The following is a 14,038-nucleotide window of genomic DNA, read 5'->3' as shown; positions in this document are numbered from 1 at the left end:
TTTTCACATGGAGAACCATATTAAATAATTGTAATATAAATATAATATATATTAGAAATATAATAGAAAATATTAAATTATGGAACATTTCCAGTTACATGAGACCTAATGATGAGAATTGAATAAGAGAATAAAATTCAGGGAAAAAAACATGTTTAATTCATACCAGTGGCAACTTCTTTTTATATTTTAATTTTTATATATTAATGGCAGATAAGAACTGGCTCTTCTAGAATGCCCACCTCATAGAAAAAAATGTTTTTAGATTTAATTAACCATACAATATTCTTTAAAAGATCTTCTACTCATCTTTAGTTGACATCATGCCTTCATCTCACATTCTTGCTTAATATTTAATTAAATACGAATGAATGAATAATACACGAGAATTCACATCTAATATAGTTTTATAGTTATAAACTCATTATTAAATGTACATTTCTAATAAATCTGCTAATAACACTTTATAAAGTTTAAAAGTAACTTTATTGCAGGGATTGTCTGCATTAGTCCGCAGCGATGTATAGTGGGAGTGAGTATACATTAGCGATCACACCGGGGGTTACCCGCAGCTCACCTGTCCCAGCTCCGCTCGGTATTGGGGTGTCACGGGTACGTCCTAAAACCTGTCCCCTCCCAGTAAAGGCGGGTTTCATAGACATCAGAAATCCTATTGGCTAAGTCACATACACTCCCTGCACGCTGATTGGCTAGCATCCACGTTTGTTATTATACATCTCCCAGAGAGACCTGTGTGAACTACAATGCGGTTGCTGTAGTAACTATACACCGCTTGCCCGGCGCTGGCGGAGGAATACAGGAGTAGAGACAAACATATAGTATTCGAAAGTGTTTTTCCTTTTAAAAATCTCTATTTCAAACATTATCCAAACTGTAGTCTCCAGTACGCTGTGCTTTAAGCGCTTTAAAATTAAAAGCTATTGAGTTAGAAATAATAACGTACTCAATAGTCCGGTCCGCGGAGGGATACAGCGCGCACTGCAGCCATTGATAATGGAATGATGTCGGTGTTCGCCGTTATTTCGTCATCGGATGTCAGTAGTTGGAGTTTCTTAATGATACGAACTATCACAGGGAGGTCTGCGTTCTAGCTATTCGGGTTCCAGACTGCAGTGACCTGTGATCCAGAGCAGATCTAGACCTGGTGAGCCGATCTACTGCCCCTGAAAGGGCATATAACATACTTTATATGTAATGGAGACAGGGGGCAGAGTCGCCTATTCTTCTTCCTTTTACCCCTTCACTTACTGATATCCCTGCTTGCAAACAGGTGACACTTTAAGTGCAACTTAAGGCTCCCATCCTATCATTTGTTTATTATTATTATTAATAAATATTTTGTTATCATATAGTTGTTATAGTCCCTGATCATCTGTTTGGCGTTTTGTACTGTACAAAAAATTCTGCGGCAACCTGATTTCAAGGCAGACCTCTCGGATCCATCTTTTTACGCTAAAGATTAAAAGTGTATGTTGACAAAACAGCCGCATATAAAGTGTCAAAACGACCCCAGTTTAATACAATTTCCTCTACTTTTCCCAAATGTAACAGCTTTTGAATCGGTAACAGTGATAGAACCTGCATGCAGAGTAGGGCTGCAACTAACCATTATTTTCATCATCGATCCGTTGGCCGATTTATTTTATTGAATAATTGGAGGGAAAAAAATGCAATTTTTTTCATTTAATTAAAAAAATTTAATGAACAGAGTGTGATAAACGGCAGAATAAAAACGTTACGTTAACATTACGCTACTAAACATTTCTAAAAAGCAGAACAAATATATATATATACTATATATATACTATATATACACATACTATATATATACACTATTATTCTGATGTGTTTCAAAACTTAAACAAGTTGTGATCAATGTACACAACGTAGGTTAGTTAATTAAAGGGACATACTACAGGAAAATGTACGGAAAGCAGTAATGTACTATAGCGTTGTTTTTGTGTAATAAAGTGTGTTTTTAAAATAAGTGCTTTGGCAGCCCTACGGGTGGGACGGGGTTAATGAGGGGACCGGGGGACTCGGGGGAGTATGATGGTAACTGGGGTGCGGGGACCGGATGAGACCGAAGGCTTGGGAGTTAATGGGTACCCTACAGCAGTCTGGCACGTCTTCTCCGCTCAGCTCCGACGTGGCATCTGCCTAAAGTAAGTTAAACGTTAAATTAAAGGAGTAGTGCGCGCTGTACCCGGTCCAAGTTAAATCGATTCGTTGTTTCAGCCCTAATACACGGAATGTAAAAATCCACTGCATGGCGGCTAATATCACACAAAAATAAAACGGGCAAATGATATGTTTTAGGTTAATTTTGTCAGCTGACCCATGTCAGTTTCCTCTTATTAAGGGTCTAAATTGTGATCTTCTCCAACAAGAAGAGCCAAGCTGGTCTTGCATAATTAATGACATAGTACAGCACTATGGAATATGATGGCGCTATATAAAACAATAATTAATAATTGGTTGGATTTCTTGAAAGTTACCCCCTCAGTCGTATATCACGGCACATTATAGAAGCCCCCATACCCAACAGTAAGGAGCTCCTAAATCCAGCATCTGCTCAAGGTCTTCTCAGATTATCTCAGGGTAGTCTTGTTGAGCGGCGTCTCTGGATATGATGGTCTGAGCTGGTGGTGGCATCTGTTGAGGATGCTCCGTGCCGTAGTAAGATGACAGATAGTTTCTTCATTTTACTTCTTAGAATACTTTAGTATTAAGTCCTTTGGAACTCTTTCTCCATGTAAGATGCCGATGCGTCGCAGAGGACGAGTGAAGGACGGGCGTATCGCGCATCACAACGAGGAGCTTTGCAAGGAGCTACTGTCTGACCCAGAGTCTACTACGGTAACATCACGGACATAGAGAGCTCTAATACTGGTCCTTGAGGTTGGGGCGTAATCCCTAGGACTTGTGTATTGGACAACCAATCCTGTCATTCATGAAAAGGTTGTAGATGAACAGCCGCTGGGAAGCTGATGCCCAGAAGACTAATCTCCATGGTTTCTTTCTGTCTGATCACCGATATATCTTGTCTTCCAGGGGATGACACCTAAAAAATTTGCGCTTACAAAAATATCTTCAAGAAGTCAGGTTGCTGGGAGTCCGTCCAACAAATCTGAATGGAGGACCAGGAACTGGCTAACAGACAGACTTTTGACCCAGGTAAAAAAAAAAAACAAGCTGCGGTTGTACATTTGACTTCTCAGTTGATTTGTTGTGAAGATGTACAAACCGGCCGCTCCTGTCCCACAAGTTCTAACAGAACACAATACATCTTCCCAAACCTAGAATGATCTGCGGCAAGCTAAATCTTCAGGATCAGTCCCCTTGGTGTTACTGTTGCTATGGTGACTCTATCACTGTTGCCATTTATAATAAATCCCATATCTTGTTTTCACATTGTATTTTCCCAGGCGCTTGCTGATGAAACAAGTGATGGAGTCAATGAAATGGTTCGGTCTATGTTGGAAAAGGAGAATCACTTCAGGGAGGTATGAAATGTATCAATGAGGGGTCCCTGTTACAGGGTCACCGTACCCAAGGCTGGGTCCCCTGTTTGAGGGCTGAGGAATCACCAGTCAGTCCCTCATACGGATCGCACTCAGCTATCCACGGATCATCCAGACCACCATTCGTAGTAAAACCAGAAGAACTCTCTTTATTACAAACACACAGAATTTATCTACAATCTCAATGCAATGTGTACCGAACCCAACCCCCAATCCCATCAGCCACATCCCATCACAAATCCCATCAGTATACAGGGGATGTATCAGGTGAGGGGATTACAGAATACAATGGGTTCCCCCACCTGTGTTATCCCCCCTGTAGTGCGGGTGCCGTCTGGGCAGACAGGGCTGTGTTGGCTGATTAAGAGCCCCAGCCAGATTATAGGATCGTCTCTTTGAAGGCTGGGGCTGAATCCACATCAGTCTCTGGGCCGGTTACACAATAAACACAATATAATATATTACCGGGTCACAGTATACAGAACCGGACACAAAAGTGCTCCATGACCCGGCTAAACTTCATATGACATATGAGCCAGCTAGCCTGGCCCTGTCACAGATCTCCCCCTTGACCAACGGTCCGGCAGACCAGGCAGATCCACACGGGTCTGCTGCAGGCTGTCCGAGTGGACAAAGTTCACAGGTGCAGGCCTTAGTTCATGGCCCCCTTTGTCAGAATCATCCATTGAAGGTGGGCCAGGGCCCTGGTTGCCCAAAAGGATAGTCAGTAGTCCTCTGTGAATTGGAGGACGGTCCCAGCTCAGCCGGGGGCACATGGCTATCCCCCTCACCGGGGTAACAGGGGCACGTGGGGACTCTTGCTCCCTAGTCTTGGGAACTGAGTCTGGGGCAGCTGCCAGGCCAGGGCGGTTGCATGGAAGGAAAACCCTGCTGATCGGGCCGGGGGCACTCGGGGAACCAGGGAAACACGTAGAGGTAGTAAGCGAGGCCTCTACCGGGACACTGGAGTGACCTAGGGGACACTCTGGGACAGGAACAGGTGCCCTTACAGGGTTATTGGGTGAGCTAAGCAGCTCTGCGGGGTACTCAGGGGACCCAGGGGAATACTCCGGGGCAGGGACAGGTGCCAATACTGGACCACCGGGAGGGTTAAGCAGACCCTCGATCTTTCTCTCTGGGACAAGTGCCTCTGCCTGGGCACGGGGAGAGTCAGAGGAACACTCTGGGACAGTGACCTGGGCTTCTAGGAGGACACTTCGGGAACCAGGGATCACTTCGGAGAACACAGGGATAGGAACCAGGGCCTGCGCCAGGCTACTGAGAGGACCCAGGGAACTCGGCAGCCCCTCTGGCGTCCTCGCTAGGTTAGGGAACGGTGCCTCTACTGGGTCACCGGGGACTTCATAGGGAACCTCTGGGGCAGTGACCCGGGCTTCTTCCAGGACACTCGGGAAATCAGGGGGACAGTCTGGGGCACTGGCTTCTACGGGCATAGCTAGGGGTTTGGTGAGGGGGATTGTGCCACTTACTCGGGAGGTGGGGACAGTCATCTCTTCTGCCGGGGTAGAGCAGCCAGGGTTGTTGGTGAGGACTTGGGTCGGAGCTTTTGGCTTCCTCCTCTGCTTCTTCTTGCTGGCGAGGACCTCGGTTCTTCTCGCCAGGGCAGGGGCCGCGGAGTAGGTGAAGAGGACCTCGGTCCCACTCCCGCAAGTTGTAGTACCATGCTCCCAGTCTCCTTGTAACTCCTGGAGCTCCACTCTCCGCAGCAATTCTTTATAGTCCCTCTCGAGCTGCCATTCCTCTTGGACCAGGCAATCCATAACAGCCTCCAGCTCGGGGGGAATAGCATAAACCAGGACTTCTGCACGGTTGTCCCAGATTGTATCCCTGCGGTACTGGCAGGGGCTTCCGAAGGACGAGTCAAATTGGAAGGCATCATATATCAGTCCTGGGTCGACGGGGCTATACAGCATCAGAGGGTCGCTGTGGTCTTCACCTGCTAACTGCTGGGAGAATCCCTGGTAGCGGCTCTGGAGGTCGAGCTCTGCATATATGAGATTCCTCAATTCTTCTTCCCACTCCGGCAACGGATTCTCCACCAGGAGTGGAACTCGTATATCCCACATTGTCCAGTATTGTGCCCAGTACGTTTCAAAGTGGGGATGGGAGAAATCATCACTCCAGTCTGCAGGCGCAGACTCTAACTGCCATTGCTGGTGTTCCAGCTCACACACCTCGGCTGTAACCCGGTCTGTCTCACCCTCTGGTTCTCGGAAGGATTGGATATCCTGGTATATTTTGGTGGTCTGTTCCCCTAGTCTGGGAGATACAGACCCACTCTGGCTCAGTTCCCGGTGACACATTTCAATCACCGTCATCACTTGCTCCGATGTAGCCCCTCCTGGGTACAGGGATAAGTGCCATAGAATGTTCTTTTGTAGAGCACTCAGTCCGAGGCTCTCCTCTGGGGCATCCTGGTGCCGGTCCATCTCTCTGCAGTCCGCAATCAGAGTAGCCTTTCCTTTGCTACAAACCTCCAGGAGCTCTCTTGGTGTCTCTCGTCTGCAATCCCAGTTGGTGGTTTGGATTTCACCCAAGTCGTGGGATTCTTCCCACCGCTGCCAACCAATGTTACAGGGTCACCGTACCCAAGGCTGGGTCCCCTGTTTGAGGGCTGAGGAATCACCAGTCAGTCCCTCATACGGATAGCACTCAGCTATCCACGGATCATCCAGACCACCATTCGTAGTAAACCAAGAAGAACTCTCTTTATTACAAACACACAGAACTTTATACAATCTCAATTCAATGTGTACCGAACCCAACCCCCAATCCCATCAGCCACATCCCATCACAAATCCCATCAGTATACAGGGGATGTATCAGGTGAGGGGATTACAGAATAGAATGGGTTCCCCCACCTGTGTTATCCCCCCTGTAGTGCGGGTGCCGTCTGGGCAGACAGGGCTGTGTTGGCTGATTAAGAGCCCCAGCCAGATTATAGGATCGTCTCTTTGAAGGCTGGGGCTGAATCCACATCAGTCTCTGGGCCGGTTACACAATAAACACAATATAATATATTACCGGGTCACAGTATACAGAACCGGACACAAAAGTGCTCCGTGACCCGGCTAAACTTCATATGACACATGAGCCAGCTAGCCTGGCCCTGTCACAGTCCCCTGCAATTATATTCATCAATGAGGGGTCCTGTGCAACGATATTCATTAATGAGGGGTCTCCTGGGACAGTTTCTCCCTTTTTCCTCCACTTCCACCTTCTCTCTCATCTCTCTCTTCCCCTTCAGCCCTTCCCTCACCTATTAAGTGTTCCCGGTAGGTGCAGGGTTATGATACATTTTCCTCTTCTCCCCCGTAACTAGGCCTAAGATGGCTTTGGAGAGCTTTACTATAGATATCTATTGGCTAAGAAAAAGATTTGTAGCTTGTTTGGTATTCACAAAGAGATCTAGCCATTCCAGAATTCTCGTCCTCTTCGTGTAGACTAAGCTAACATTGAATAGTCGGATTCTAAACCAACATATAGGGGCTGAGGGAGCTTAAGCTCCGCGGTATGTCTCTTTAAAAGGCTTATGACATGGTTGCTTGTAAACATGACTGGGCACACTGCACTCAGGTGCCACTAGGTGGCAGCAAAGCGGAGACGATTGAGAAGATAGACATGCGGTCGGACGCTCTCGCCTCATCAGTGCCTTCTTGGTTTTTATGATTTCACAATTACCCAGAAAGACAGAAAGGCTTGCAGCTCCACCTATGCGTGTCAAATATATACTCGGTTATATATCTTACCCACACATCATCTTTCTAGTTCCAGGGTGTCTCTGTGCCTCACTGTTAATTCTGGCTGTACCTGGATACCGGTGATTAAAGATGATAACATACTTCTCTATTTAGTGTTTTCTCTCTGTATATTTCCATGGTTCGGTCCATTCGAATTTATACGAATCCTTTAATCGAGAGTTCAGAATAATGCGTAGGTCAGCCTGTGGCATAGCTTTCAAGAGAAACTATGCATTACGCAGGGCCAGCCCTTCTAGCCGGCAAAGCCCTTCATGATGCATAGTAAAGCCTCCGTTAAGGCTGCACCTCTTGCAATGTTGGTATTGATAGCATTACAACGGCTGGAATATCAAAGCTGATTTCTATTACATGCGTCTTTCATCTTTTACCAGAAAATGGATGAACACCTGAGGCAGGCGGACCACATCGCCCTGCGACAGAAGGCGATTCAGCATAAGGAGTGGACCCATCGGGTTTCAAAACCGTTACAGAAAACCATCGAGAATTACATCGATAGCCAGTCAAGTGAGGACATCGAGAAGAGAAGGCGAAATCTCCACGAACAGTACTTAAAATACTGCAATAAAAAGGTATAGTGGGGGGGCATCCTCCATATTGCTGAATTGGGAGGCCCCCTGACTAGTGTGTATGTATATATATATATATATATATAAACAAATACAAAAAGGAAGCACTCACCTGAACTAGCATTAATTATAAGGGGGTGCTGCTGAAGATTATTATGCTAAGCCCTACGCCACTACGCCATTGGAGTACTTTGGCGTAGTGGTGGGCTTAGCATAATATGGCCATTTAATGTGACTAAAACTCCAATTTTGTCATCTTAGAAAGGTGTTTTTAAGTAGTTTTAACTACAGTCATGAGAGTTTATAATCTATTTGATGTGTGTGCGCTGATTAAGAGATTGTATGTATATATAGTGTGTTATAATCTTTGCGGTTTGATCTGGTTTTGGCATTTAACCCTTGGTGTGCCAGTCATCCCATTAGCCCTGATGAGCATTTAGTCTTAGCCCACCTATGTTGGGTGAGACCATATAATGGGTCTGTTATTTTAATGGTAGCCGTTAATGAGATGCTGTGGTTCTGTATGTTGCTCTGTTAACGTTTATCTTTATTTTTTAACTTCTCAAAGGGCCGAGCGTTTATGGGAGACTATGATCCTTCGGAGTATGACCCTTTTAGCCACCGGCTTGACAAGAGCTATCTGAAGGTAAGAATGGTTTACCGGGCGACACTGTGTTACTGTATGGAAATAATTAACAAAATCAAAAATATGAAGAAAATATAGTTTCAGAGAAAATACAATGTTGGGCATTTTGCTGTGAAACGCTCTGCAGAGTCACTTGGCTCCACTTTGTCATTATGTCTTGATTTCTGCCGCTGTTTAGTTATGACGTTCTGCTGTTGTATTATACCGGTTTGTAAGATAATGAAGATAAGTCCTAGCTGTGGGGTTGATGTATTTTATAAAGGTTTTGTGTCTTTCCGCTAACAAAGACAATCTGTTTTTATGATTCATGCAGGTGACCACCCCGCCGTTTTCAGATCCCCTTCTGTACCCATTTCAGAAGAGAATAGAAGAGGAGAGGGTTGTGCTCCGCTGTGAGACAGGTAAGTATTACCAGTTCTAACGTTCTTGGACAGACGCAAACCGTAAAAGATAAAATACTGGCCCTGAGTCTTCTTCCAATCATTCTTAATTATGCATTATGCAGGGCCAGCTCGGTCCTCTTTGCAGGAGAAGCACTCGGGGCTTGGATCTCCGTAACGCACAGTGAAAAGATTCATTAAGTTAAGTGAATACAACTTAAAAAGCAGAGTCGCACGTCATTTATGATAATTTTAGCCAATTTTGTCACAACGAGGTTATTGTGAAAACAGCATTTATTAGACTGGGAAATAACATTTGAGATCGTCGCCAAAAACTGAGCTGTGTGCCTGTCTTCTTCTGTAGGCAGACTGTATTCTGCTAAAGAGATAAATGAGCTAAAATTGCCAAAGATTCCGTTCGATCGGAAGAAGGTGAACAGCGCCGAGTGGATGAAGGCTCCAGTAAGCTACATTGAGAGCAACGTCCGGCAGAAAAGCAGGTGAGCGTCGGGAGAAATGATCAGCAAATGGGAAAAAAAATAGGTACTAAAAGCTTACTAAATGTTGCATTTTAACACATTTAACACATAAAAAATCTGGAATGGATTGGGTGGAATCAGCGTTCCCTTAAATGAATATCACAAAGTCTTTTTTGTCATTTAATAGCGATGCGTTTTATATCAAACTTTGCATACTGCTTAGGTTTAGGTCATTTTGTTGTTTTGATTAGATTGTGTAGTTAAGAAACTATTTATCTGTTTGTAGCTCCACTCATAACACGGATGATTTGCTTCCGTTTGTTGAATGTCTGGTGCTGAAGCTGTAATCAATCGGTTCCCGCTACTGCTAATTACTCCTTTATTACAGGCAGAAAATGAGAGGAACCCATCTGAAATCCAACATAGTCTGGAAGACCGAGCTGTAAATGAACATTTGTTTTTTCCTAATCTAAATCTAATAAACGTTATAGACTAATTGATGCAAAGTTGTTGGCTCGTCATTAATCTTAAAGCAGAAGGCTACCTGCAATAACAAAACATTTATAAAGGGAACGGGACGCAGCTGTAGACTGTAGTCTCCCCGACCTATGGCCACACACAACTTTGGAGACACGCATGCACGGGTCAGAATCTCGTTACATGACCGAGAGACTGGAAGGAATTCAACGAGTCTGTCTAACTCCACCTCCGAGAGATCCTTCTTCCAGGAGGGTAAGCCCTTCCGCAGCAGAGGACATTATAGGCGAACCAATCTGTTGAATATTGTTAAGGCGTCGGATTGTTATAATCCTTGGGAGACAGCCCCGCAAAGCGTTTTCTGATGTAACTACCAAGTTGCGAGTATTTGCCAACACCCCACCTCACAGTTTAATCTCGACGGCAATTGGGAAGATCTCCCGTAACGCTATGTTACATGCAAGACCCGACCTCGATGTTCCACTGGCCAGACTCGGGGACCCTAGCGATCTCTGATGTAGGCATCCATGCCCTGAGTAGCTGTATCTGGTTGTTTTATTGTTCCAAAAAAAAACCGGCAAGACCCCCGAGATCTTCCTTGATGTGTTGTGTGATTGTGGCATCCAACATCACAAGTGAAAGTTGTCTACAGAAGAACCTTCCTAAGCTGAAGGAATTTAAAGCTCTAAACCCTAAACAAAAGCGCTCTCAGCACCTCACCATGGAGCTGGTAGCATCTATGAACAACCAGAGGTCTGTGTCGTCTGCTGGTGGTACATCTGCTCGCTGTTCGAAAAAGTTTAGCAAAACTTTACCAAAAAAATATTAAAAAAATACACCATGCAATGGGGACATCAAACTTTGCTTGTCACAGAAGACTTTGGACAGTCAAGTCACCCAGCAATGGCTGAAACATTTTAGAGCATCGGACCCCGAACCCATAACCAATAGCACCCTCATCACCTCAATGTTTACGTCTTGATCAAGACCAAGAAAGAAAAGGCCCCCTCTGTACTTTATTACACACAACCATACGGCTGAGTGACCTCCTGTAAACATGCTATATTTACTATGAACATCCACTCATACTCAGAGAAGATAATAAGGAAGTAGAGGAGGTTTAATAGAATGGAGAGTTTCAAATGGGTAATGAACAAGCGAGAGAAAGGGGCTGTATTTGTGACAGGGAGAAAAGGGATAATAAATTCACTAAAGGTTCACTAGTATGTCAAACTACTTGGCCAAAACATTACTCTTGCGTGTTCACCGATACCAACTCTACTGTCCACCCTTCAAGCTCTCCACTACGCAATCAAGCAGAAAACTAACTGGCTTCATCAACCCACAAAATACCCCCAGTAAACAATCCTGACAATGAGGTCAAAAAAGCGAAGGAAATAATTACAGATTCCCCATAAAAATGGGAAACTTAATAGGTACGCATCACCCCATATTTCACATAGGATGTTAAAAACTCCAGGCCCAGCCCTGTAAATATTTATGATGGTAAATGTATGATCGGATCACTATAGGGAATACGGGAATACGTGGGCTTTATGAGTTTGGCCAACCGAAGGGTTGGCAAGCTGGCTTAATTTGGGGTCCAGGCCAAATTTCTGACTCTTTTTGAGGTAGCGATACGCAGGTCTAGTTACAAAACCTTATATATATATATGCAGATTTTTGTTTATAATCTGGGGCAGACCGAGAGACTGAAGCTAGACTTCATATCGAGACTGACTGCTATGTTTATTTTTTATGCATATAAGCTTTAATAGGCATTCTATGTAATACTCTGTTTAATTTTGGATTTCTGTAATTTTTATTATTTTTAATAAACAAGTAATTACTATTTTGAATTCTCAGTCCTTTCTTATAATTGTGCTCACGATTTCATTTATTGAACGTGGGACCTATCCACATGTATAAAATTAACTTATCACTTAGGGTGGAGAATAACCTCTTTTTCAGACATTACATAGGAGGAAAGGTGTGAACCCATCACACACCCAGATATTTTTATATATATAAAAAAATCTATATATTGTTTTGCCCCTTGGCCATATTAAAGTATTATAAAAACCCACTTAAAAAGAAAGGGTTCTGTGCTTTTCTTGACAAAAGAAGCCATCTAAGCTTTTCCATAAGGGAATTTGGATTAAAAAAAAATAAAAAATGCTAATGCTTCCATTGTATTGTACTTACACCAAAAATATGTCCACAGACGCTACCTGCTTCTGTTGTATTTACGAGTAATTATTAACTTGAGTGCATTCTTTCTGAATATGGATTCATGCTGTAGTTTCCTTGGTGAACTGGAAGAGGAGATCAGTGGAGTATTTATATGGGGTGCGGCCCTAGGGCCTGACTCGGGATCCCACAAAGTACCCGCAGCAGGGACTTGGGGTACTTTGACGCAGTGGCGGGCGAAGTAATATACGGCCTTACAGTGTGAGGGAACCCCCAATATTTACGCCGCAGATAGGAGTTTTTGAATGGTGTTCGATGAGTATGTGCTGAATTTTAGTAGCAGCCCAGGAAACTGAATGTCTATGTCTTTTATGGTTTTTTTGGCAGCCAGTTGCAGGTATGGTACTGAAACATCGCTGGTCTCCTGCTACTCCCGTTGACAGCGAGTGCTTTGGAGTCCATGCTATTCTTCATGACAAGATGGCTGGAGTGCTCCTCTAATAAGAAGTCCAAGTCCCCCCCCCCCCCCAACATCTCCAGCTGAACTGGGGTTCTCAGACAAGTCTCCCCTCGTCTTCCACAATGGGATTAATTCAGGGAACCAGTTCATCTTACCCATTTAATGATCCATTGTATGTCCAACCATCATGGTTTACAAAAAGTACCCCCACCTTAAAAAAAAAAAAGGCTTTAATACATCTTTGTAGCTCTTTATGCATAATGTAAATGTAACCACAGTACAGTATGTATAGAAGTAGTTTTATTTATAAATATCTTACCTTTTTTCCTATATACATGCACACCATAGAATACATGTATGCGTTTGCATATTCTTCTGATAAGCTATTCCTATAATCATTAATTATGTTTATTAGAAATCTAGAAATTACTCCTTAAATTCCTGCCATATTAAACATACTGGCTTTTCAGTTATATTTCCCAAAAGGACACTTAAATGTACTCTCTATATATTTCTCTGTCATTTTAATATGATACAAAACCTTACATCAAGAATGCACTTAAAATCAGGTCATAAATTATTTTTCCCATAGGGAAACATTCAGGGGTCATCAAAAGACCCCTCGGTGATATGGCAACCAGGCTGAGAAAGATACACGTCCTACACATATCAATATATAGGTGGAAAAGATTTAAAGCGCTCACTGGACTTAAACCAAACTCCAGATACGTTGTTGATAATCTTTACTAACCGTTGTTGATAATGGTTCTAGAATACGGCGGAAACACTGACCTTCCTGATAATGTTCCTGCAAGAGGACTATCAACATTTCAACAGGACACCGATTACGGATCAATGTTTAACGTTACCAACGGGATCGAAATCATGGACCATCGAGATAAAGGTTCCCCAACAAGAATGAGAATTACAGAAAGGAAAGCCGATGCCTCCAGTAGGGTTAGTTGCATCTTGGGTTGACCGTGTGAACGAACCTTCATCAAGATGGTCATCTCGATGAAAGGTTCTGCAGCAGGGGCGGCCATTGGTGGTCTTCTTTATTTCATGTGGGCTCTCTAGATCCGTACATCTATATCTACTGCGGCTTTTGTTACCACCCAGGCTATTCAATACAAGAAATATCTGACATATCTCACTTTGTTTTGTGTGTGTGTATATATATATATATATATATATAAATATATGTATGTGTGCGTATAAATATATATATGCACATATACACACACGCATATATACATACACACAATCCACTTGTGTCCACAATGCCTGGGCGCAGCGCAGCTAATAAATAATAATCCATAATAAACACAAACTCACAGGACTTGTAATCGTAGAAAATCTGATTATTTATTCAGTTCAGATATCCGGTCGATGATGATGTTTCTGTTGAACGGAATATATGATCTGATTTCCCGTGAGCGCTTGCTTATTATGGATTATTACATAGATTTATCATTTGCACCCACCCTTAATAAACCGTGTTATTTTTTAGTTT

At 43.5% G+C, this 14,038-nt stretch overlaps 1 protein-coding gene across 1 annotated transcript; it reads left to right on the top strand.

The window, feature by feature from the left end:
• Positions 1-2,781: 2,781 nt before the first annotated feature.
• On the top strand, positions 2,782-13,447 carry LOC149288307 (protein FAM228B-like). Its single transcript, XM_089491861.1, has 8 exons — positions 2,782-2,880; positions 3,450-3,527; positions 7,699-7,896; positions 8,462-8,539; positions 8,853-8,940; positions 9,284-9,419; positions 12,453-12,462; positions 13,298-13,447. Exons 1-8 carry the CDS (start codon positions 2,782-2,784, stop codon positions 13,445-13,447), a joined length of 837 nt encoding a protein of 278 aa, XP_089347987.1.
• The last annotated feature ends 591 nt before the right edge of the window (positions 13,448-14,038 follow it).

The sequence above is a fragment of the Sceloporus occidentalis genome, unplaced genomic scaffold, assembly GCF_023333645.1.
Source record: "Sceloporus occidentalis isolate IW3139 unplaced genomic scaffold, rSceOcc1.0.p SCAF_52, whole genome shotgun sequence".
NCBI classification, from domain to species: domain Eukaryota; kingdom Metazoa; phylum Chordata; class Lepidosauria; order Squamata; family Phrynosomatidae; genus Sceloporus; species Sceloporus occidentalis.
The sequence above is the reverse complement of the archived record's forward strand: the minus strand, read 5'-3'. Positions and strand labels throughout refer to the sequence as shown.